Source organism: Ixodes scapularis, unplaced genomic scaffold, assembly GCF_016920785.2.
Source record: "Ixodes scapularis isolate PalLabHiFi unplaced genomic scaffold, ASM1692078v2 PGA_scaffold1__304_contigs__length_218370807, whole genome shotgun sequence".
NCBI lineage: Eukaryota > Metazoa > Arthropoda > Arachnida > Ixodida > Ixodidae > Ixodes > Ixodes scapularis.
In genome coordinates, this window is record NW_024609846.1 from 171,564,399 (window position 1) to 171,588,278 (window position 23,880).

Sequence of the window (23,880 nt, forward strand, 5' to 3'; positions counted from 1 at the left end):
TTCTTTCTTCTTGCCCCCTTCAACTTCCTTTTATGTCATGCCTTAGAATCATGACATTACCCCCCGCGAACGAGAATTTCATAACATGAAGTTCTTTCTTGAGATCTTCATCTACAGAAGGTGCTGTCTTGCGGTCGTCGATCACCAAGCACAATGGCTATCATCCACAGCTACACTTTCACAACACAGGCTTCTTGAAGAGCTTTCCACTCACAAATCATTGCGTCCAATCACAATCGTTCAGGAAACACACCGTGAAAAAATGAAAGCACGATCACCGAGCGCTGCGATCATCTCAAAACTGAATAATTCCGTATAGAACAAAAATCACCGAATGAATGTGCACCTTTCCGAAAATCAAAAACTACCATGTGCCGAAAATACCACAAAGTAATTCTTTTTCAATGTTCAACCTCCTTTCATGCTGCACTTTTGTAGTACAAGCCACGAATACAAAAACACCCCTCCTCGTGACGAAAGCACTTCAAAATTGCCAAACAGATTCTAGAGATACAAAGCAACTTAGAAATATCAGGATTGACGTTTGCGAAAAAGGAAAAGACCCAGTCTAATCGTTTCAGCCAGGAATGGAATCAAATCATAGTGCTCAGCTACCCTCCCAGTCTTGGTCTTTTGGCCGTCCAGTCCACCAAAACGCTGAATAGCATCTCAGGGTAACAGCTTAACTTAGCGCGGTCAATCGCGATAGGGTAGATCGCAATTCCAACGTCAGCACAGCGCGCGCTTGGATTCTTGTTTGGCATTTTTACTCCATTGCAGACACTGTGACATTTCACTTGCGCGCCAATTCGTGGCCTCTTAAGCTTACCGTTGCACTGCCCTAGCAGCGTCTTTTGAGCGTTCAACCGGGGTCTCCACTGAGCACACCGGTGAACCACACGTGCCAGATGTTTTCTGCTCTTTACTTTCTGACCAGCGGAAGTAGCCATCCGTACTTTAGCCCTCCTTTTGCTTTGCTGGGCCTTCTTCAGTACGACCATGGGCCGCATCATCGCCTCAGCATCTCCTTCACTTGCAAGGGCTGAAGCTTCAGCTTCCGCACCAGCTCTTAAATGGGGATCCGAGTCTCCGAAGGACCCTCTCTTACTTTTCATCTTGTCGTTTTCTGCGACAAGCAGACAAGCCTCGTCAGAATTTCCCGTAAGCTCCGAAGCTTTCCTCCTTTTTGGACCTTCTATCTGCAGTGAGACGTCATCCTTCGACATTTCCGCACCATTTTGTGCCTCCTCTGCAGCTTCCAGCAGCGCTATCATTTCCTCCAGGTGGTTGCATTCCGTCTTTATGCGTGCCATTTCCGTGGCGCTTTCTTCTCTCCACTCTTGTTCCTTTCCCGAGGCAAAACGTCCCCGCTCGCCTTCTTTTTGTAGCAACTCTTGCCACTTTTGCTCTTCTCTCAGGTCAGCCTTTTCTGCCTCGAGCAAACCGTTCAACCATTCTTTCAGTGCGATCCCTTCTAGTCCTACAGCGTTTCCAATCTCTTGCACTTTACACAGATCCATCTCATCACCTTGCACTACGAGCGTTATTTTGAAGGAACTTCCATGGCCCTGAAATAATGAGACTGGGTCCTCACTACCGGCACATGTTTTACGTAGTGATGACTCGCTCTAAATTACACTTCTGTGTATCGGCATATCTCTATCAACATTCGCGCATCTCGGACTTCGTAATATCAGGATGTTAGAAGTATTCCTGGCAAGCTCGCCATTGTCACGGTTCGGCCGGAGACGTTGCGAATGCGATAGAGGCGATGCCGAAAACGAATAATTTACAACCTATTATATTTACAAAAGGAAGACAAAGATGTAACGGAAAGCAAAGGAGTATGTACACAGAAAAAGGGGAAATAATACACACACACGCTTAAGCACATCTACAGTTCCAAGAAATGACGCAGTTCAGAGAAGGTCTTACAGTTTGAGTTCGTTGCGGCGACGAACCGTGGTGACATGCCAAAGGCAGCAAAGGCCCTTGTCTCCTAGGTGTCTGAAGAAGAGTGCGAAACTCTCGCCGCGACAGCTTGTGCACAGCAAGGGCCGGCGCGTCCTGGAGCGTAGCCATGGACTCCATCCGCCGCTTCCTCCCGGTCTCAGTCTTCGATTCTAACTCTCACGCCGTCCTCTTCTTTTTCTTCCCCTCCAAAAATTATACTTGGCCAGAAAAAGGAGCCCTTTATACGTTGCAGCGTTTTCCGCTCACCGAGGTGCCCCGCCCACGCCAAATCGTGTGCCATCTTCAGCACCTTTGAGCGGCGATCTGACGGTAGCGCGAGTTGACAGCACTGATGTCCTGCGATCGGTTCCTGATGGAACAGCAACTCGTCACGTATTGTCATGCCATGCGTCCCCTCCCTAGCCTGCTCCCATGCCTCACGCAACGCCTCATCTGCCAATTGCGCCTCGCGAAACTGTTGCCGCGTCGTTCGCGTCTGCGCGCTACCGCCCTCCAAGCTCTCAGCCTCCACCGCGCAAGACAGTGTATTTTCGGTGTGTTCTAGTTCGTCTAAGCTTTCTTCCTCTTCCACTTCTTCACCACGCATTTCTGTGTCCTCCTGAACTTCGCATCCCACTCTCTCCTTGAGCAGCTGGTCGTAGTCCTCGAGAGTGATCAAAACATCCACTCCCGTGACTAGCCTGTCGGTAAGCGCACACAAGACTCCTCGTTCTGACGGATTGAATGACACGAGCGGTATGCCCTCTGTCACCGTTAATGGAACGTAGGCCAGCTCTGCAATGACCTGTTCTCCAAACGCACCAGTCAACTTTATGATCGACCCTGCATTCTCATATTTCTGACAAGCTGCCTTTCTAACAACTGTTATGTCCGCCCCTGAATCAACTCTTGCGCGTAATGTTCGACCTGCGTTAGTCAGTGTTACTCCTCTCGTACCGACGACCTTGCTCACTTTAGGTAGTCCTATTCGAGCTTGGGGAGCTTCCTCCTCATACTGCGGAAAGGCTACCCGAGCAACGACAGACCTGCCTCTGCCCTTGACGAGGCATGCTTCCGTGGTTTCCCTCGTTGGGCACTGCTTAGCTATGTGCCCCGTTGCGTGGCACTTGAAGCACTGTTTCCTTATACGTGCGTCCCAGTTGGCTTTCTTTGCTTGCGACCACGCCACAGCCTCGCCTGCCGTCAAATTCGCAACCGGCGCACCCGTGCTAGACACCACAGCAGGCCTGTTCTTACGGCTTTCGTCGTAACTCTCTGCTAGCTTCACTACCTCGCTAGGCCTGAGGAAACCCGGTTTCTCATTCAAAATAACATGCGCCCGCGCTTCCGTAGTTAAACACTCCCTCAAACGGTCTGCTACCGTCAGCTGTTTAAATTCTCGCAGCGAGCTCACTTTGCAACTTTCCAGGTTGTAATCAAGGTAATTTTCTAACCTCACTGAGAATTGCTCCCAAGTTTTCTTCGCTCCTTTCGTCGACCCAGAAAACAAACGCTTGTATTCAGCCGCGGAAAGCCGCAAACCATCCAAAATTTTGCTTTTCAGAGCAGCGTAATCTCTTCTCTCTTCCGAAGAGAGCCGCGTGAGAAGACCCCGTGCCCGCTCACTAAGCCGCGGCGAGATCAGTCCGGCCCACCACTCGCGTGGCACCTCGTACGACTCAAGGGTGGCTTCTACATCTTCGAACCAGCTGGGCACGAGTGCCTCCTGGCTCGGCATTGGCACAAGAACACCTTTTAATAGACCTGCAAATTTCAGCCATCTATCCTCGTCCGCTTTTACGCCCACCGCGAAGCTGCTGTCAACCTCGCCAGGCTCTGCACTCCTTTGTGATTGCAGCCGCTGGACTTCCAGCTCCATTCGCTGCCTCTCTCGTTCTGCCTCAGCAATTTTTAACTGTAACTGCAGCAGCATAATCTGCTGCTCCGACGCCGCCTCTGATGTGGTATTTGCTCCTCCCGTCTGACCTGTGAGTGCCAACTCATCTCCCGCCCCATCCGCCATTTCCCCTGTTTCCTTAGCGATATCACTCCTCAAAACCCAAGGCTTTGGCATAACATGTGCCCAACAGGAACCAAGGGGGTACTCGCCTAGCTACCGAAGCGCTGCGCGGCCCTCGGTGCCCCGGCTGGTCGGATTAGCTTGGAGTGTCCGATGGCTCTCCATGGTTCAGCTTGAGGTCGCCGCCTTCACCAGTCCCGGTCGTCCCTCGTTACAGCGGAGTTCTTCAGCTCAGCCTAAGCAGATCCTGCCGACTGCGCCACTTCTGCAACCGCCTCTTCACCTTTGTCCGTGAAGGCGCCCGACGTTCGTCGATCGGGTTAGTTGCCCCTCGACGGGCTGCGGTTCCAATCTGCCGGCACCTTGAAGCAACTCCTTTAGGACTGATATGATAGTTTATTGCATATTTACAGCAAGAGGCATGTTGAGTCCCGCTTGGGGTCTGTCCCCCTGACAATAGAGTCCCCTGCTTTTATAACGTTCAGCCAAGGGCGAGAACGAGACGTCAGTCACGTAGGCCGCGTAGCCCGCATGCAGCTAGAGTATCTGGTGTCGCCGGAACGTGCCACACCGCCGTTCGGATGAGGCGCTCGCGGACCGGAGCTTGGCCGTCCCGACCGTAGTCCAAGGCCGAGGAAACGACGGGGTGTGTCGTCGACCGCATCCCGTATGGTAGGCCAAGGGCGCAACGTGATGCCGCGCACGTAGCACCTCCAAAGACTACACCCGCGTTCCCCGGCGTGTGTGCGGTTGAGGTCATCGCCGTCAGTCTTTGAGGTTTTCGCCGTTGCTCGGTGTTGCGTCGATCCCAGGTGTTCCGCCGCCGGGTGCTGCATTTTGAGCAGACGGCTTGAGCACAGCGTGATGGCCTTGTCTCCTTCAACCATGCACTCCATCCGTGCCCGGAGCTCTGTACATGCGCAGTTGAGCCCGACACCCTGTAACACCGAATTAGAGCGCAGCTCTTGAGGAGGAGGAGGGAATGGTACTGGGGGGGGTGAAGTGACCTGGGGGAGTCACGTAACCTTGGGGGGTGACATCACTGATGACGTCATCAGTGACGATGACGATGCGGACTCCGATGACGTCATCAGCGATGATGACGATGACGATGCGGATGCCGGTGACGTCATCAGTGACTTCACTGATGACGTCATCAGTGATGATGACGATGCGGATGCCGGTGACGTTATCAGTGACAATGACGTCATCGGGGAGGTCACGTGACCTCGGCGGGGGGGGGTCACGTGACCCTGGGGGGTGTTCACGTGACCTCGGGGGGTGTCACGTGACTTGGGGGGGGGTGGTCATGTGACCTCAAGGGGTCACGTGACTTTGGGTGTCACGTGAGCTTGGGGGTTACGTGACCCTGGGGGAGGGGTCACGTGACCTTGGGGTGACCTTGGGGGTCGCGTGACCTTGGGGTGACCTTGGTTACACCGACGCCGCTCAAGCCGGGAACGGGCCCCTAAGAGCTGCGCTCTAAAAGACTTAAAAGTGCCTTTATTGGTTGCACATAGTGGCCAACACCTGCCAGTTTCTAAAAATAAAATGAGTTTTGCTCACTCGTCGCTTTCGCCATCGGTGATCAAGTGTACCCCCCGAATTTCACTCGTCCCGTTCATTGTCATTGTCGCCGGTGGTTGAGCCCTCTTTGCTGCTTTCTTCCTCCCAGATGAAGTCATCCTCCGTGCCATCCAGGTAATGCGATATAAAGCACTTCTTAAACGCGCAAACCACCATGTCGTGCGAGAGGCTGTACCACGTGGCGGACACCCACGAGGTCCGCGAAAGCCATTTCGGCCGGGCTCACACTTCAAGAGCGCTTCACGCTGGAGCCTTCATCCATGGATAGTCGATTCTGTCACATCTAGCCGTCAAGCCGCGGCAGAGTTTCCGATTTCCTCGACCATCAGAATTGCACTTCTTTTAAAGCAGGCATCGTACTGAGCTCGTCACGTTGCCATTTGCTCGAGTGCAAAGTCGCGGAAGGACAAAATAGCAGCCCGCAAAACACGGGCACAAGGGCGCAATGAGTCGCAAACACGTCGCAAACAAGAATAGGATTCGATTGGATTGGATGTTGCCAGCATGTATATGTTGCCAGCACAAGATTGAAAGATCGCAAGATTTTTTGTAGCCAGTTTAAAGAGTATGTGCAGCGACACCGCCAAGGCAAATTTTGAGGCGTTTCGATTATAACACGAACCCCCAAATTAGGTGAGGGAAGTTTTGAAAAAAACTCGTGTTACATTCGAGTAAATACGGTAACAGCTTATATAATACAGAAGAACAACCTAAGTAACAGAGAATTTCAAATGAAATGGCAAAGTCTCAGAGTTTTGAAGAGACTTGACGTCGACTGGTGCTTAGAAGACAGGTGCGATTACAGATCACGGTCCAATACATTGGCTTTGTCCTGCTCCAATGCACTAGTGGAGCTGCATTGAGAATTCCTCGGATGTGCTGTCTTCGGGGGCGGACGACATGGAGCATAGATGCGGGTCTCCTCTGTCTCTGTGAACTTGGTGGTGGATAGTTCAGAGGGAGAGACCTCACGTAAAGTTGCAAGCCTACCCCATCTTTCTGATGCAGAGGCATTGCGCTTGCTTCCTTTTCTTTTTCTGGCCACGGAACCCCTCAGATGTCGTAGATGAATAGACTACTTCCATAAACCCCTGCATGCAACACTGCGCGCGCTGCACTCTGGGAACTAGTTGGCCAGGGAGGAGAATGGCATGGTTTCGGTTTCAATTGACATGTCGACAAGAGATCACACAGAACTTAGACTATTAACGGCCGTTATCTCATGTTTTCTGGTCCCGAGAGCGTCATTTTTGATCTCTAAACTAACCTAAATGGCCAGACCTCGAAGCTTTAGCACAAGCCCGAGACGTATAGCTTGTCTTAACACATGCTTATTGTATTTTTGTACTCGAGCCTTTCTGTTAACGTTTCAAGGTATGTGAACGAGCCAGTGCTGGGAATCTCGACGCTGCAAAGCTCGGGGATCTTGCTTGTGTATGAGTCAACAAGTTGTAACAACAAATAAGTATGCATGCATCGAGCTCGCACCTTTACATTAGTGTTGCTCATCAGGAAGTTTGTTTGTTTTGTGCGTCTATAGACGAAATATAACTTTTTGCAATTACTGTTTTCCTTAATACGCCTGAGTATGCAAGGTAAAACTTGGAGGCGCCATTGAAAAATCTCAATTTGAACACTTCTTATTTCTTAAGTGTACTGACCCGCAGCACTGCACGAAGCGAAGTCCCCACCCGCTTGCATTCCACTAATATTCAACATCACGTATGCGCATAAAGTTATCCTGCAATCATATAAGCCCATTCGAGCATACAAACCGTTTTAAAAAAGCAAAAGTCGAGCATTTGTGTGAAGATTGTCGCACCGTTCGCCAGAAGTGCTCCAGACGGGCGTGAACCCCTATGCGGTGCGCCAGGCGAACTAAATTATTCAAAGTGGATTTGACGGTTGCTATTGGCCATAATATTTGTTATGTGTTTGCTTTCTTCCTGACTGAGTATGCCGAGATAATTTCAGACAGACCGTTCAAACAGATCTGGGGCGTCAATAAAAGCTTGTTCAAAAAGGCTTCACGAGGAGTAGGGGATGCTTGTTAGGGTCTCTGTTGTAGCTAGCCGATCTCAGCGTTTGCGAAAACTTAATCTCCTATCAGCATATAATTTGAGCGGGAGATGTATGACGACACGGGGAAGACATCATAGTAACTTTTGTGCAGTAGTAAGGTCGAATTTATCGTGTTTCCTTAAAAGTTCATGCATCAACGCTGGGCTCAACTTTGATACTCCTGTGAGAATGCGGCTTGCTTTTCGCCCAATGGAGTATAACAAGAAGCGGACGTTTGGGAAACAAAATATGTGTAAGGCTCATGGTGACCAAATTTCAGTTGTAGTTCACTGGTACTAGACAGGATTATGGAAATCGAACTCAAAGATGCACTCGTGGGGTGAGGCGACTAAGCCACATCCTACTACGTTTGCATACGCACACACAATATCCAATGTTTCGGGAACCAAGGAAAGTGCCCCGGTCTTCGTTTTGTATCGCTCGAGACTGAGTGTATTGTACATTCGTGAAAAGTCAGATAATCGAAAACGCAAGCAGCGCATTCGATCACGGCATGATAGCATGAAATGAAGCTGCTCAATCGAAACTGAAACTGAGTGGCCAACTAATTCCCAGAGTGCACTGCGTGGCATTTAGCCGCGATGGGGCGCTTCGATTTTGGAAGAAGTCTATTGCCACACGCGTGTGCTCGTAACTTTGGCAGCATTGTTTGTTAAAGGGGTACGGAAACAAAAATTGAAATATTCAAATTTCGTTCGGAAATGAGTCAAGCATGACGGATAATAACCGCAAATGGTAATCACACGTTTGTATTTTGAACGACTGGCTATATTTTTCGTTCCAGACGGTGCACTCGAGCAAGCGCTCGAAGAGAAGCGAACGGAGAGCGCGATGCGTCATGGAATATCCGACGCCAACAAAAACAGAAACAGATTCGTGACGTGGCAAGGCTGGCGTGGTTATGAGCTTTGCCATTGGTAGCGTTATCAGCGTTGTGGTAGTGTCAATAGCGTCAACACGTTACAACCGAGCCGTTCGAAGTACCCAAGAGGTGACGAGCATGTGGCTGGCCCAAGGAGCACGTAGCTTCCACAACACTGTCAGCTTAGGGCTGAACGGGGTGGGGAAAGCAACTTTTGTCCAAGTTTTGAGCGACGGGCTAACCTTCTAAGGGGAGAATGGCTGTATCCGGGTGCAGAAACAAATGTCCGAGAAAGAGGGGAGTCCCTCCTTTTCGTCTTCTTGGACTGTTTGGTACAATGCACAATTTGTGAGTTGAGGAGGAAGAAAAAGAAGAAGAAGAAAAACGTTGAAATTCCATAGAGCGGCGCTGCTCCGATGGAACTTTCCACGTCATGACTATGTAGCAAGTTCCCCAATGTTGCTAGACTACCTCCCATATAGGCTCCACATGCATCCACCAGGTGCACATCGAAAGATTGTTTAGTTAGCTTTAAAATTAGTTTGCTTGTGCCTTTCAACGAAAGACTGGTATTTTTGAGGTTATGCTGCTACATGCAAGACATTAAAGCTTACAGTGAGCGCTGGAATTTCGTTTCCGTACCCCTTCAAGATGTAACCCCACCCTTGGTTATGGCGAATTCGAGTGGTTAATCGTCGGCAACTTATTTTGCCGGAAAACCGGCAGTAGTGTTCGCGTGGTCAGTGTCCGGCTGGCGCGCACTGTTCGGGTGGTGGTCCTCCGGCAAGCATCGGCAACTTCCCGGCGCTTTTTCCGCCCGAGCTCCAAACGGCCGGGCGAGTAGGCGCCAGACTGTATCCGGTGTCGTCGCTTCCGAAATGGGAGAGAAGGTCAGTGAGAAAAATATGAACGAAAGAAGGAAACTAATCTGAAGTCACTTCAGCAGCCACTACTCGAGTCAATTCAATCCGTTGGGACTTGGGTGGCGGCGGTAACGGCGGCGACAGCCTCTCGCTAGCGGTGTCGCGCGGTCAAGAGGCGAAGTAAACTGCCACCGTCTGGCGTTTTGTGTTCGGGTGGTGAGGGTCACGTGGTGTGCCGCCGGCGCGGGTCTGATTGCCGGTTCCGCCGGCTCGGTCTCGTTGGTGATTGACCACCCGAATTCGCCATTAGTGGGATTGTGAACCAACAGATGCCGATGAAATCGCCGCACCACGTGCTCGCTTTTTAGTCATCTATTTTTTTCCTAGTCTGCTCTTTTTTCTTTTATTTTTCTGATTCCTTGTCTTTATCAGCACAATCACCCTACTGCATAATGTTTCTTCACTGCGCAATGGTAAAGCAAGTTCATTTTCTACCAGTAATTGGTTGTACTATCAATTTAGTGTGTCTTCGTCGTAACTCCTCACTTCGCTGCTCTCCAGCCCCCTCCGTTGCTGTGGACGAGGGAGTCTCCCATCACTTCGGCCGGTCCACAAGAGGTTCCCAAAACATTGATGGTCAAAAATCACTGGATAGCACACTGATATTGTTACATTGTTAGAGAGAGCAATACCAACAGAAGGACTAAAATGGATAAGGTAGGATACAGCACAAAAGGAATTGCCGAGGATGCATTTTCAGTGCCGATGTTGCAAAACCGCACTACCATGGTTCAGTTTTGGAGAACACAGTATGCAGTGCAATCTACTAATAACGATACTGAGAAAACCCAAAATTTCAATCGTTATAACTGATTATCATTGTATCTTGACTAGAAACTGATTGTTTCTAGCCTAGAAATTGATCATTATAAGCGGTGCATCGTTATATATATAGTATTGTTATAAGTGGATAGCACTGTACTGCCTAATATTACCTGATGCAAGGGGCCACGAAATTGTGCTGGGGAATAGAATGCTTCTCCTCTTCCCCATGGGGTTGCATTATTGTGAAGTTGTTGTGACCTTAGTTCTGATGAGGCATCCTGTGACATAGGTGGCTTTCGGAGTTGTTTTTTCACCCATTTGGTCACTTAGGGGGTTCCATGACCCAGTGTAGTATGTCTACCATTACCCCCCAGCTTGCATGTCCAGCGAGCTCAATCGATGGTATCATTATTAATCTCCGAAAGATAATCCTCCTTATGTCAGTATGTTGTTGGGTTGCCTGGGACTTGTTGCAGGCGTCTGAGGACTAGTTTTCGGCCGAAAAAGAGTTGAAGAATGATTTCTACCTGAATGATTTCCCAATTGCAAAACGTAATGTGTGTAAACAAATATCTAATGTGTTCTAATTCATAAATTCCTACCGTTTCTACCTGCACCGGCCTTATAATTTTTATTTAGAAGTTGGTTCAGACGTGAGCCCAGAAATGACAAACTAGTACCGGTATAGCAAACAGACCTTGCAAAACTATTAAATTTGTTGTTGGTACATTAGAATCTGCAATCCTTTAAAGCGTAGACTAGTGGAGGCTCCAAATAAGAGTATTGTTTGGTTTAATGGTCCCTCTAAGCAATGCTCTGGCATGCCCGTATTTGCACGAATATAAAGCAAGATTTTTATTCGAAATTACATGCTTTGAAACATACATTGTGTTATATTCAAAATCGAGCTCGACCATGAGGCGCTTGAGTTGGGAGAAAGCCATCTCTCCGACTCATAGTTAAGAGAGATGGCAGTGGCAAATAAACTTCCATTCATCGCCGTTTTGTTGCTTCTCACCAGCTATAACAGCTTCTGCACACTGTGAAAAAGGGTGGACAGCATGGCACAGTGGACTAGCGTGAATTCCATCTCGGTTAATTCTTCTCGTTTAATTCAATTGCATTCAAAAGTCCAGGCAGGCACCAATACATTTCTAGGAGGAAAAAAAAAATTATAATTCGCGCAAGGATTTTTTTTTCTTTATTTTTACTTGGGGTGTGCTTTTTTGGAGTCATTGCACAGAGGATCGTTTCCGCCTTGTTTGCACAGTGGCAGCAGTGCCACTCACCCCTTTCATTGCCCCCAGCAGGGAGCGAAATGGGCGGAAGTATGGATTACTGCATACTTCTTAGCTCCGTCGTGCAATGTTTTGCATGGAAGCGCGGTCTATTTTTGCAAGAATATTAGTCGCCATTGAACAGAAAGTGCAATGGCCACACGAGAGAGTGCGGGAGTGGAGTCTGTGCATTTTTGACAGGACCAGCTAGGGCTGCAGCTCTGCATGTCCTCAAGCTAAATTGTCTTGCGACATCAACTGCTTATGGCATCACACGGGAAGTACATCTTGGTTTTCATCGCTAGACGACGGCTATTATTCAGGATGTTGCCAAGGGTGATCTGTCAAGAGAGGAGATCAAAGAAAACGCTGGCACGAGGTCCACCGATGCATGTGCCACCGACATGGAGCTGTCTTGCACCAGAGACTGGTTGGAGTCTTCTTCGTGAATGTTGACAACGGCATCGAAGTCTGCGGACCGCTTGCAGATTATGACATTGTAGTTAGCGTGACCGGCTATGATATGAAAGCGAGGACGACAAGGCCATCGAAAGCACTTCAACCGAGCACCCTCCAGAGCATGCTGTTCAACGCACGTCTTAGGCGTAAACGGCAAGAAAACATCACTACTTCCGATAAGAGTGAGACCAGCCAAAATCGCTTTCCGTCTATCTTTTAATTCAATCTTTGGAGAATTCGTCTGAAATTTTAAGGTCCCACCAGGGTCAAATGTCGAATTAACACAAGTTTACTGTAGCGGTTCCATGCTTGTCGTGGTGTCTGGCACATTACGTGCTGCTAGAGATGTCCCTGGCAGTGGTGCAAGGCTGTTCTCATCCTGTGCAGATCATGCAACGGGAAGGCATCCATGGCTATGAGGACGCCCTCAAACTGCTTCCTGGGCCGACGTCAACGTTCACCCTTCCTCAGTCCAGGGGCGCCTCCAGAGGTACCTGTTTGCGCACGTCTTGTTTCAGTCATCAATCAACTGTGGGACGAAGCTCTTGTGACCTGAAAGTTGATGTTGTGATCTCTGGGCCCCTCTAAGGGGCCCAGAGATCACCAACATGTTTTGCAAAACTTAGATTTGTTTCAAGTGCAATAATGCAATCCTCTAACCATGGACTAATGGAGGCTTCAAGCACAAGCCTAATTTTTTGTAAGGTTCCAGGACCTACCTCTAGATTGTCGTCATCAACGAGGCTTTGCACCTTTTATTCTCCCGATTGGTCAGAGATTGTTGGTTAGCTAATCAGAAAAAGGGAACTTAAAAATTGGGGAATTTAGCAAAGTACTTACCGTAAAATCCCATAATAACGCCCTCCCCCGTGAGATCCGCTCACATATCACTAATATAAAAATTCCTAAACATCGCCCTCCCCTCAATTCCCGTCGTTGATGTCTGGCGGGAACCAGGATCGGCACGCGTGATTTCGTTTTCTCTGACACTCGAGTTAATCACGTGTGTATATTGCATTCTGAAATGCGAGCCTGCTGCATTTTCGATCTGCGGTATTCGTTCCTGTGACATGCGGGTTTGTAGCGGGTTTCCGCATTTCCGTCTGCGATTTGCGCGCATGATATCAGTTCCCATGACACGCAAGTTTGCAGCGGTCTTCCGCTCGTTCATTGCACCATAAAACTCGAATCTGCTGCGTCCGTGATCTGCTGTATCCATTCCCGTGAGATGCGAGTTCGTGGCGGGTTCCCACGTGTCTTTCGCACCGTGGAACATGAATCTGCTGCGTTTGCATTCTACGGTCTCCTTTCCTGTTACACAGAACGTTGTCGCAAATTCTCGCGTGTTTATCGTATTGTAAATTTGCTTCATCCGCGGTCTGCGGTATCAGTTCTTGAGTAACATGGTTTGTAGCGGGTGCACCGGTGTTTATCTTTAATTTTTTACAAAGTTTTGCTGTCGCAGCCCCAAAGATAGCCCACCCCCATGTTTTTTACCATTCATCTTTTTATTTTGGTCGGGTGTTCTTACGGGATTTTACATTATAATAGAAACTCTGATCCTCTCCCCTCATGATTGCATATTAGCCCAGGTCATTAATGCGCTTCAGTGACGCGATCAACGAGTTCATTAATCGCTTTATAGTCTGGCGAATGAGTATCGTGGCGACATGTTTGTGCATGAAAAGCAGGGTTCCATGTTTTTGGCACATAATGATAAACCCCAGAAAGTAACCCCCTGGCTGGTTTTATTAATATTGGGCAAACAGGAAAAACCTAATAGGAAAAACACAAGCTTCTCGGGAAGAAGTGTTTATCTGCAGCTTTATTTTGCTTTGCCCCAGAACACAGCCTGCACTGGACTGTCTGCGAGGCTGCCACTTTCTTTGGGAACCCCTTTTTGTTATCATTACACCAGGACGTTTTCCAAGTATTTGGGTCAAGCACATGTTGTCTGGCAGTTGTGGGATACCACAGCCATCTTCTGTTTCCTTTAGCATAAGCTTCGACAAGTGACAATTTTGTGTCTGACACCAAAAATGGACGTTGAAAGAATAAGCACCGAAAAACCAGCCCCAAATTCAAAGAAAAACAAACCGCCAAAACGTGGAACTCGTGTTGCAAGACGTCATCGAACGGGCACAAGCTGGACGAGCACGCGTAAAACAGTCGGTGTCTCGTGTGTGGTGCAGAACCTCCTGGTCTGGTGCTGGTCTACTTCCTGGGTGGAGTCACCTTCGCCGAGGTGTCTGCACTTCGCCTGCTGGCCAGGCTCAAAGGTGGGTGCCTTGCTGCTGCCACCACCAAGCACGAGGGGTGGACTTCACCCCAATATAACTCTAGGAAGCAAAGCACTATACAGAGTTCGAAGCATACTGTAAAGATAATATTGCTGCGTGAAAAAAGTGCAAGTGTAATTCTGGAGATCACATTGATTAGAAACGCTTTTCTCTATCTGCCGTAGCATCCCGAGAGACGCCCCAGCCCTATTTTTGGCTTGATTTGCAATTTTTATTACACACCTAAAGATAGCCCATTCCTAGAAAGTGTTGGGCTCGAATCAATGATAACCTCGGCGTAAATGCGGCTAGTTGGCTACAGCGGGATATAAGCAAACATTGCTGACTAGGAAGTATAGTCGTCTTTGCTACACTGCACCTTGCTGCGATAACAAGTTTGGCAGGGACGGATCAGTGTTGGCAGTAATATGTTACAAGTGACGGTGTTACCCGTAACACATTTCATTTTGCAGTAACATAGCTAGTGACATACTCGTTACTTTTTAGAACAGTAACGGGTAACATACTTACGTTACTTTTTTCAAATAACGCTAAAATAGTTACGTTACTCGTCACATCTTCTTCCCAAGGCCTGAAAGGAATACACTTAACTTTCTTTTGTGTTTCTGTTCTTTGTTTTACCTTAACTCCAGACGCAGCTGACACTGTGAGCTGATGGGGTCCAATCAGGCAGCGTCAAAAGGTCACCATCATGGTGTTCGTCATGTTTCTGTACAGGTTCTATGATCATTGAACCAATCATAGACAAAGAAGGCCCAGTGACTTGTGCCTTTCACACGCTTGATTGGTCCCATTATCTCGTAGCATCGGCTGCTTTTGGATTTAAGCTGAAACGAAGTGTATGTGCCAAGTCATTAATTACTTCACTCATTCCACATACCATCAAAATTTCTCCTCTTTTTCCCCACACAAAAAGTCCCACTTTAGAAAAGCTCCAACGCCCATGCCCTTTGTCCCATTGTCGAAAAACACTGTTACCGTCAATTTATCAATAAACAGTAATGCAAAAGTAACCTGCATTACCTTTCATTGGTCACGGTAACGTGTTCCTTTTATTCTGAAGTAACGTAGGTCTGTAATGCGTTCCTTCTTTTTGCAAGTAACGTGTAACATATTTAGTTATTTTTGTTTGGTAATGCCTACAACACTGGGACCCATATACTAAAAATAGCATTTTTTCAACTTTTCTTGATTGCACTCCGAAAGTTAGCCCACTGCTCATTTTCACTCTAGTATTTGCTTTCGATTTTAGGTGGGCTATCTCTCGGGATATTATGGTATGTTCTTAATTGTGAAAAATGCTTTTTCTTATACCTCAATAACTGATTTAAAAGGATAACTATTGCAGCATTATATATATTTTGGCCTTATCAAACAAAACTGCCCTTAGTAAAGGAGGCAGCGTCCAAGGCGGTTCAGAGTCAAGCCTGTCAGCTCTTTGCCAGTCTCTTCGAACTAGGTAACTTCTCTTTGAATATATACATAAACTTCCAAAAACTTGCTTTTCTAACCCAGGTAGGTCATTTCAGCCTTTCCTGAAGAGCATAAGTCTCGGTGAAGCATCAGATGCCAGCCCAAGGCTTCCTAGTGGGTTCACTTTGAACTCAGCTCAAAGTATTTAAATCTAAACAATTAAAAGGCCCAATGAAATCCCACGCTGGTTTGTTTCGACGGACGCGTAGTGGCCGGAATGGAAGCTGCTGTTAAAGGGAAGCTACGGAGCTTCTTGAAAACAATTAGTTAGAAGCGAATCCTAGTGTATTTTTACCCCGTGATCCCGAATACCCAAACCATTTGCTGCGTAAGTATTGTTAAACGCGAGAAAACGCGAAAGACAGTCGCTGTATGTGACGTCATCGACGGATGTTTTGGCTGCCCAAGGCTAGGGAGGCGGGGCTTCAGCCCTATTCTGAAATTGCTCTTATGGCACTCCGGCGCATCGCATTGAAATATAATTGTGATATCTGCTATTCTAAAGGCCAAATGAATGCAATTCAAGTGTTTTTTCTCAAATGCAGAAGTGCCCCATCTTCCCTTTAAGTGCTTAGGCGTCAGGGTGCCTTTATGCTGCTGCCCTCGCAGGGGGCGCTAACTCTGTCGTCTACTAGCAGATCCCTTATTTTGGTTCCTACTTGATGCTTTGGGTAAATGTGGAACACCTTGTAAACAGCAGTGTATAAGCATTGTTGATGTAGATATGGAGTGCATTCAGTTGAAACAAAAGGGTAACAAATCTAAAAACACATGCCCCATGCATTGTGCCAAGTATGCATTTTTATTTTATTTGAAATTACATTTTAGCCTGTATATAGGTTTGGGGGTAAGAGTTCAACAGCCACTGCTCATATTTCGATCTTCATCTTATAGATATTGTCATTCCGAATAAGTGAGTTTGGTGGCATCCGTTATCAACTTGTTTGGCACCTTTCAATGTGTGGCTTTGCCTTGAACTGAGAAAATTAAAACAAGTAACGAGCAATTTTGGTTGCTGTTCACTAGCAGCAGCTGACCCACCATGATGGCTCACCAAAGCAATGTCAATTATTTGTTTTGGTTGGAGCATAAAATGGAGTTGCCCCGTAATGCGAGACCAGTGGTAGTACCTATGTTCGCACCTTACACGTGCCTCTCACCGTACTCTGTGCAGGTTATCAGGTCCTTGTGGCGGCCACGGCTACTGTAAATGGCAACACCCTGCTGGAAAGTGTGATCCCTAAGGAGCACTGACAGCTGCCCTTGGATGTGTCGCATGGTCCTTACTCGCACAGTTAATTCTTAAAGGCGCTACGCAAATGAGTTGAGCAAGTATTACGGGAATGAAGATGAGCGTGAAGTGCTTTTCCCAACACAAGTAGTATTCGGCTTTCACGTTTTGCTCACTAATGATGAATCACACGAGAGTGTGTTGGGATGGGAGTTTATGGTGGAAATCTCCAGGAAAGTGTTCTTTCAGACCATAATAAAGGCAACATGTTTTGGAGTTTAGCTAGGTTTTGTCAGCCTGGGCCGATGCTAGTGTTGTACGGTGCCTAGCTGCATTACGAAAGGTCTCAGTTAGACTGCAAGCACGTCGACTGGGACTCACACCTGCTACCTGCAAATCCCTATTAGTTTCTGTTGTCAAATGGACTGGTGCTCTGGAGCTACCAACTCGGCAGGGTGATGGTACAACATCGTCATACTGCATCAAATAAAAGTTATTTTAACACAGAATGTGTTTTATCAGCTAGAAGACCATCATGAAGAACCATCACGAATGACTGTGATGTAACATGACACTATGATGTCATCGTGACTCGCTGTGACGTCATGGTAACATGATGTTGTGGTGATGTCATTATGATGTCATGCAATGTTATGATGATGCTATGATGACATCATAATAACGTCATGACATGCAGCGACGACGACGTGACCCTATGATGTCAGACACATGACGTGCCCAGCTTGCTCACAACACATTTTGTGCTCAGTCTTTGTGCATGACCAAGCTGTCATGTGATATTTTAGTTGTCTCTAGTACACTAATGTAATATTTAGATCAGTATTAAATACAAATAATATCAGAAATTACATCCTGTTTACCGTGATAGTGATAGCATGGTAGAAGCTTCGACACTTCAGCACCAAAAGCATTTGCTTAGCACAACTATATGCATGCCACACCTTTAAACATCAATTAAATACATTCCACCAAATAAACACAATGGATGAAACTGGTGCCGCCGCATTACCCGAAGAATGCATGAAATGAGCTGACGAGCCGAGGAATCTGTGTCGTCTGCTGGGTGAGTCCTACCCGCTTCATCACAAATGATGGTGATGATGCTAGAGAGGCGCTTCATGTAGCTCATGCGTGCCGCCTATAAAACATCTTTCGGAATTGCTCCTAACTCGGAGTAAGCGTTGCAACATGAATATTCCGCTAATTTCTTTCTCAAGAAAGGTTATTTTTTCTAAAATAGCTATCCTATCCAGGTACTTCACAATGCTTTGGGAGTTCAATGTCCTTTTAAATACATGTCGCATTATATTGATGTAGAGGATACAGCTCCTCTACTGAGGCTCTTTTCAAGTCTGCATGGAGCGGTGTCATTGTCATATATGGGGGCAATTAAAACTTTGCTTTATCAAAACTTTTATTTTACATTTTTCTTCTATATTGACTATTAATAGTTAGAGGAGAAGCTAACACAATAGTGGTTTATATCAATTTCAATGAATCTGAACCTCCAAAACAATTGTACTAAAAATATCGTTTATTCTAAATTTAGTTACTCCTTCAGTCACAACATGAACTACTGATAATGGGTATACCGTAAACCATTCTGCTCTTCCAAATAAGGCAACCTTACATATGTTTTAAATATTAGTTAATATACTTAATTTTCTTATAATGCATTAGCATATCAAATGATGAGCCATTTTATATAAATATTGAAGTTTTGTGGAGACAACTTTAATTTTATCTAAATCTGGACTACCGATGCCGCACAAGCATTCACTCTGAGCAGTGCACTTTCATCCTGAAATGATTCCTACCAGCGAAGTTCGACATAAATAAGTGATGCTGCTCAGTCAAATTTATCCTTGACAGATTCGTGCCAACATTCTTGCTTAAAGGAGCTGTGCAACAATTTCAGTGCTTTGCTTAAATAATTTGGGAGTTAGTGTCTCGACCTTTCTGAAGTAAAGAACAAATAACCGTTTTTGCCTGCATGTCCTAGTTTTTCTTCTTTAAAATTGACAAAGATCGAGGTTTCCGGCACCTCTGAACTCCTTCACCATCATCCGAATCGCGTGCGTTGTGACGTGAAAGGGGAACGCGCGAAGTTCCGGTGAAGCTCTTTCTCTAGAGCTATCAGTGAGCAACGAGAACTCACCCGCTCGCGACACGTGACCACGTGTTTGCTTAGCGCGATCAGCATGGCGAAAGTCTCGTCCGGGTCCGGCCATCAGGGCCGTACCCAGGGGGAGGGTTTCAGGGTTCGAACCCCTCCCCCCCCCTATCACTGTCGGCTGGGGAAGGGAGGAGCGATACGGGGTGCATTTCGAATGAGGCCCGTGGTGGCCTTGATTTCGTTAAAGTCACTGGATCGGGAGACCCAGTGGGGGACCCGCTGGAGTTCCAGCGATGCTGTTAGGGGTGCACGTGTGCCTGTATATACAACGCAGCACTCCTTACTGCTAACCAGAGGCGCGTGAATTCCAGCGCGTCTTCGCCGCGCCCCAAAAACCGCAACGCACTCGGCCCACGACCGGTCTTTTCGGAACCACTCCGATAGCGCCCTGCTGTTTTCCCCTCTCATCCGAGTGCCTGGTGCCACTCCCTCGGCAGAAGATCCCCGGGCGCCTCGCTTCCCCATCCTCATGTACCACACTCCGTTCCACCGCACAGTGGACCGTAGCGGATGCTAGAGACCGTCTTCGCCAATCGAGGGCTGAGAGAGAGAATCACATGCCCTTGAGCTTCGCATAGCACACCACAGAGGGTAAGGTGACACTCAGAGCTGGATTGGCTGGGATAGAGTTCCTGTATAGACCGTTTTATCGTGGGCAGCGCCATTTTGAGAGCGAGAGAGAAAAGGGGAAAGGGCTACCGGCGCTTTCCCCCTTTCTGATTGTGTAGAAAGAGTGTAAGTCCCGGATGAGAGGCTTGGCCGGTGTTGGGCGTCTGCAGTGCCCCAACTTCGTTCGCGCTTTCTTCTACGTTTCAAACTTCCAAACTTAATTAGAGCCATGGTCTTCGATGGCGACAGTCCCCCGGTTATCGGCACACCATTGCTGGGTGATAGGGTGCACGAATAACGACAGAAAGCGTCGAATACTGTCCGAGGACCTATGTAGCTTGCATGCAATCCGGCAAGGCAAGTACGGCTGGAATATTTTTAAGCTCCATTGCTTTCCGCATGACTGGAAATGATGAACCATTTATACATTTTTGCTTGCAATGGGCCTATTTCAACGTAGCCGCTTTTAGTTGTAATCAACAAGCGATACACGAAACGGGAACCTCAATTAACTTTGTAAACGCCCGGAGCTGCTACATCTCGTTTTGCTGTGCTGTTTTTATCTTCGTGTCCCTGTTCTTATATCTCCTTGTGAATGAACGACGAAGACGCTCTAGATGTACTTTTATCGAACCGCAGAAAGCCTCGAAGCAGCCACGAATTAGTTTACTATTTGATGCATTATTTTTAATACTCACCTCCAATTTCTATCGCTGGCACGTTCGCTGCCGCTGTTCCCCCCGTGGCCACACTGGCGGATGCCATGACTCAAACAAAGAAACGTGCACACTGGGCTCGAAAACGCAGATCGCAACACACGAGACGTTCCTGCAGCGACTATCAAGCGCCTCAAAGCGCCTTAGTCAACGGAAACAACCCACCAGCGGCACTTCAAGGAGCGCTTTTGCCGGCTCTCTGGTATCGCGCAGGAGATCGCGATTAAAAAACAAACAAACAAACAATAGAACTACGTTTTCAACAATTTCCAGCTTCACCCGGCGGTGGAAATGAGCCTTCAACTAAGTGTTGTAGATGATAAAATCGAGTCAGTCAGCACTGCAAATTATCACTATTAAGATAAATTCAGTTAGGAAATTTTACAAGCTGAAACAGCAATTATCACGAGAAAACTGGCACGCATCTTGCGAGCGTACCCCATGTTTATCGGCGGTACAGAGTTCGGTGCGCGCTTCATTCACAAGCTGTTCCGAGCACAGTCGAGAAGATGGTGTTGAGGAAATGTCTTTTCGGTTTACGAACGCAATCCACTGCCGCCAAGATCGGGGTCATGTGGAAAGCGATGGAGCTTAAAGACATTGCAGCCGCTCTCGCCTTGCCGGATTCATTGCAAGCTACATAGGTCCTCGGACAGAATTCGACGCTTTCTGTCGTTATTCGTGCACCCTATGACCGAGCAATGGTGTCCTGATGACCGGGGAACTGTTGCCATCGAAGCCCGTTACTCTAATTAAGTTTGCGAGTCTAAAACAGAAAAGAAAGCGCGAGCGAAGTTGGGGCACAGCAGACACCCAACACCGGCAAAGCCTCTCATCCGGGACTTTCACTCTTTCTACACAATCAGAAAGGGGGAAAGCGCCGGTAGCCCTTTCCCCTTTTCTCTCTCGCCCTCTTTCAGTAAAACGGTGGCTCCCTACGGGAGCCAGAGTTGCGCATTTGTTTTCCCCGCGCCGCCACGCCGCTATTCGCCGAGATCCATCACGTGAGGAGCAAAGCATCGGTGGTGTGCAAGAAAGCCACCTTTACGGTCGCTCCGCCGACGTTTCTCTTGCCCCGGCGTATGTTTCCCTGCTTTCCGCCTCCTTTTCCTCCTCTCCTGTTTTCCATGCGCGGCGACGCGCGCGGCGCCGCTATTCGCCAAATTTAGTCACGTGAGGAGCAAAGCATCCAGCTCGTGCGGGAAAGCCGGCGCTACGGCCACGCGCCGAGGCTGAATGCGCAACTCTGCTACCGTAGGTAGCTATACAGGAACTCTAGGCTGGGATGGCTCGTAGCGCCCTCTGCGGTCCATTATAAGGTGACACAGAGGAAATGTTCGCTCGAGCAATAAACACGTACGTTTGAGGGAAGCTCGTATCGGTTCTCTGTTCGTTGGTCCAACTTCCCAGAACACCGCGAGCGTGCGACGCCTGAGGGCCTTTGGGGGGCCTGCCGAGGGTATGGGGTGTTTTGCGCGGTGAAAAGACGATGGGAAGAGAATGACGAAGATTCGTTTTGAACTGTGTCAATAGTCGCAGGGGTTCCGAGTGTCACCGGACCCTGCGGAGGATGCGCGGGGCTGCGGTTAGGGAGCTGGGTCAAGTATGGCTGTATATATTTTCCTTATTCTCTTACCCCCGGTTCCCTCTCACCCAAGTCATGTTTACTGGGGCGGAGTTTGGGCAAATAAATAAATTTTGTCGTAAGCTGAAAGTAAGCTTTGAAGCAATTCACTCCCGCTGTGGTGGTGCATGTGAAACATTTTGTTGCTCGCTACTGTTAATTATAGACCGATCACATGCTTCTGTTTTTAAAAAAAGTTAATACAAAAAACAGCCATTCAAGATGGCCACCGTGTTCCAGACGTTCCAGAACCGCCCCCCCCCCCCCCCCCCCCCCCCGAAGAGGACGTCATTTCCGTTGCCCTCCAGAGAAGAGGGGAAGAAGGAGCTCCCGTCTTATCAGGATCCTCCTTTGTGCCTCCCGGATTTGTACAGGCGTCGCTATTCTCCCCCCAGAAGATTATAGAAGATTAACCTGTCACTCAAAATTCTTACAAAAGCAGCTTCCCTCTCCTCCTTTTACTTGGTGTTCAAAAGTGCGCGATGTGACGTCAGTGCAAGGAGCCTATACGGCCATACGGCCCAGGGGGGTAAAGGTGGGTGAGGAGGAGTGGCAAATCCCGTGCGCCGACATCCTGGGTCCCGAGTGAACGAACGCAAAAGAGAGCGACAGAACACGAGAGAAAGAAAGCAACGTTGCCATGGTAACGCGAAGAGTGAAAACTCTTAGCAATATAAACAGTGATAATTTAACGTTGTAAACTAAATTATGAGCTATTCTAACGCTTATAAAAAGCAATAAACTCATTACGCTGCATTAACTTCCCTTCTGTCGAAGAAATCTCGGAAATCTGGTGGTTGCGCAGTTTCGTATTCCTCAACCGCGCCCAGCCGCGCCCCACTGGCGAAGCCGGGTATATGGTTTAGTTTAGCGTTAACGCGAGGCCGTACATCTGCGCGCTTTTCAAAAAGAAAGCTTCGAAAGGAACGTGAATATCTTTCCACCGGTAAGTTCGTGAATTGTTGAAGTTCACGAAACTGCTCTGATGATGTAACCGTGTTTGGGACCCAGAAGGTCTGCCTGCATGATCCGCCGCTTGCGGCAGCCAGAATGTATGGGAAAATGGCGGACCTTTTCCTCTAGAGTTAGTATGTATGATCTCTATGATACGGCCCTGCCGGCCATCCCCGTCCGGCTTCTGGCGACTGCTTGCGGTAGCAGATAGAGCTGACAGTTTTGTTGAGTTCGGATAAATGGCACCACTAAAACTCCGTATATTAAAAGCTTTGTCGATGGTACGAGGTTTTTGACGCATTTATATTTAAGTTGGAACGACAAGATTTATAGAAAAATTACCTTTTAATCGAGCAGGTAGTTGCACAACTTCCTATTTTTTTACAAGTCCCCCATTGACGTCACGCCGCGTGGTTCTCATGGCCGCCGCTCGCGGCTGCAGGTCGGGATATATTAGAAGTTTTGCATCGAGATTACGCGGCGAAATTGCAACATTTCGAAGGAAGATGTTTTCTGTCCTCTGTAACAAAATAAACAATGTCAAAAGTAGAAGATGCAAGTTCTTTCAACATTAAAATAGGGTACTTATGCTCGCCGAGGTTTTTAGTTGTACATGACATATGAGAGCCCAACTACCCAGAACATAATTTGCGGCTCGAAAATCGGTTTCTTCCCGCCCGAACACCGCCGATCAAGAACTGGCCGGTTCGAGTCTCGCTCACTCTCTTTTCCGTGGTCACGGGCAGTTTTCTAAGGCTTCGACGCGGCCACCAAATTTAATCAAAGTCGTTGGTCACTGAAGGCACACTATTAAAAATAGAAAAAAAAAAAAAAATACGAAGCCCATT

General features: G+C 47.8%; 1 protein-coding gene across 4 annotated transcripts in view; it reads left to right on the forward strand.

Moving 5' to 3' along the window:
- Window positions 1–17,441, forward strand: part of LOC8039561 (vacuolar protein sorting-associated protein 33B) — a 63,488-nt gene extending 46,047 nt beyond the window's left edge. For all 4 annotated transcript variants that reach the window (XM_029979040.4, XM_040222255.3, XM_029979041.2 and 1 more), the window contains 3 exons: window positions 12,316–12,418; window positions 14,121–14,207; window positions 16,876–17,441. In XM_029979040.4, coding sequence (XP_029834900.2) covers window positions 12,316–12,418; window positions 14,121–14,207; window positions 16,876–16,955 — 270 coding nt within the window. In that variant the 3' untranslated portion in view covers window positions 16,956–17,441. The remainder of the gene's footprint in view (window positions 1–12,315; window positions 12,419–14,120; window positions 14,208–16,875) is intronic.
- The last annotated feature ends 6,439 nt before the right edge of the window (window positions 17,442–23,880 follow it).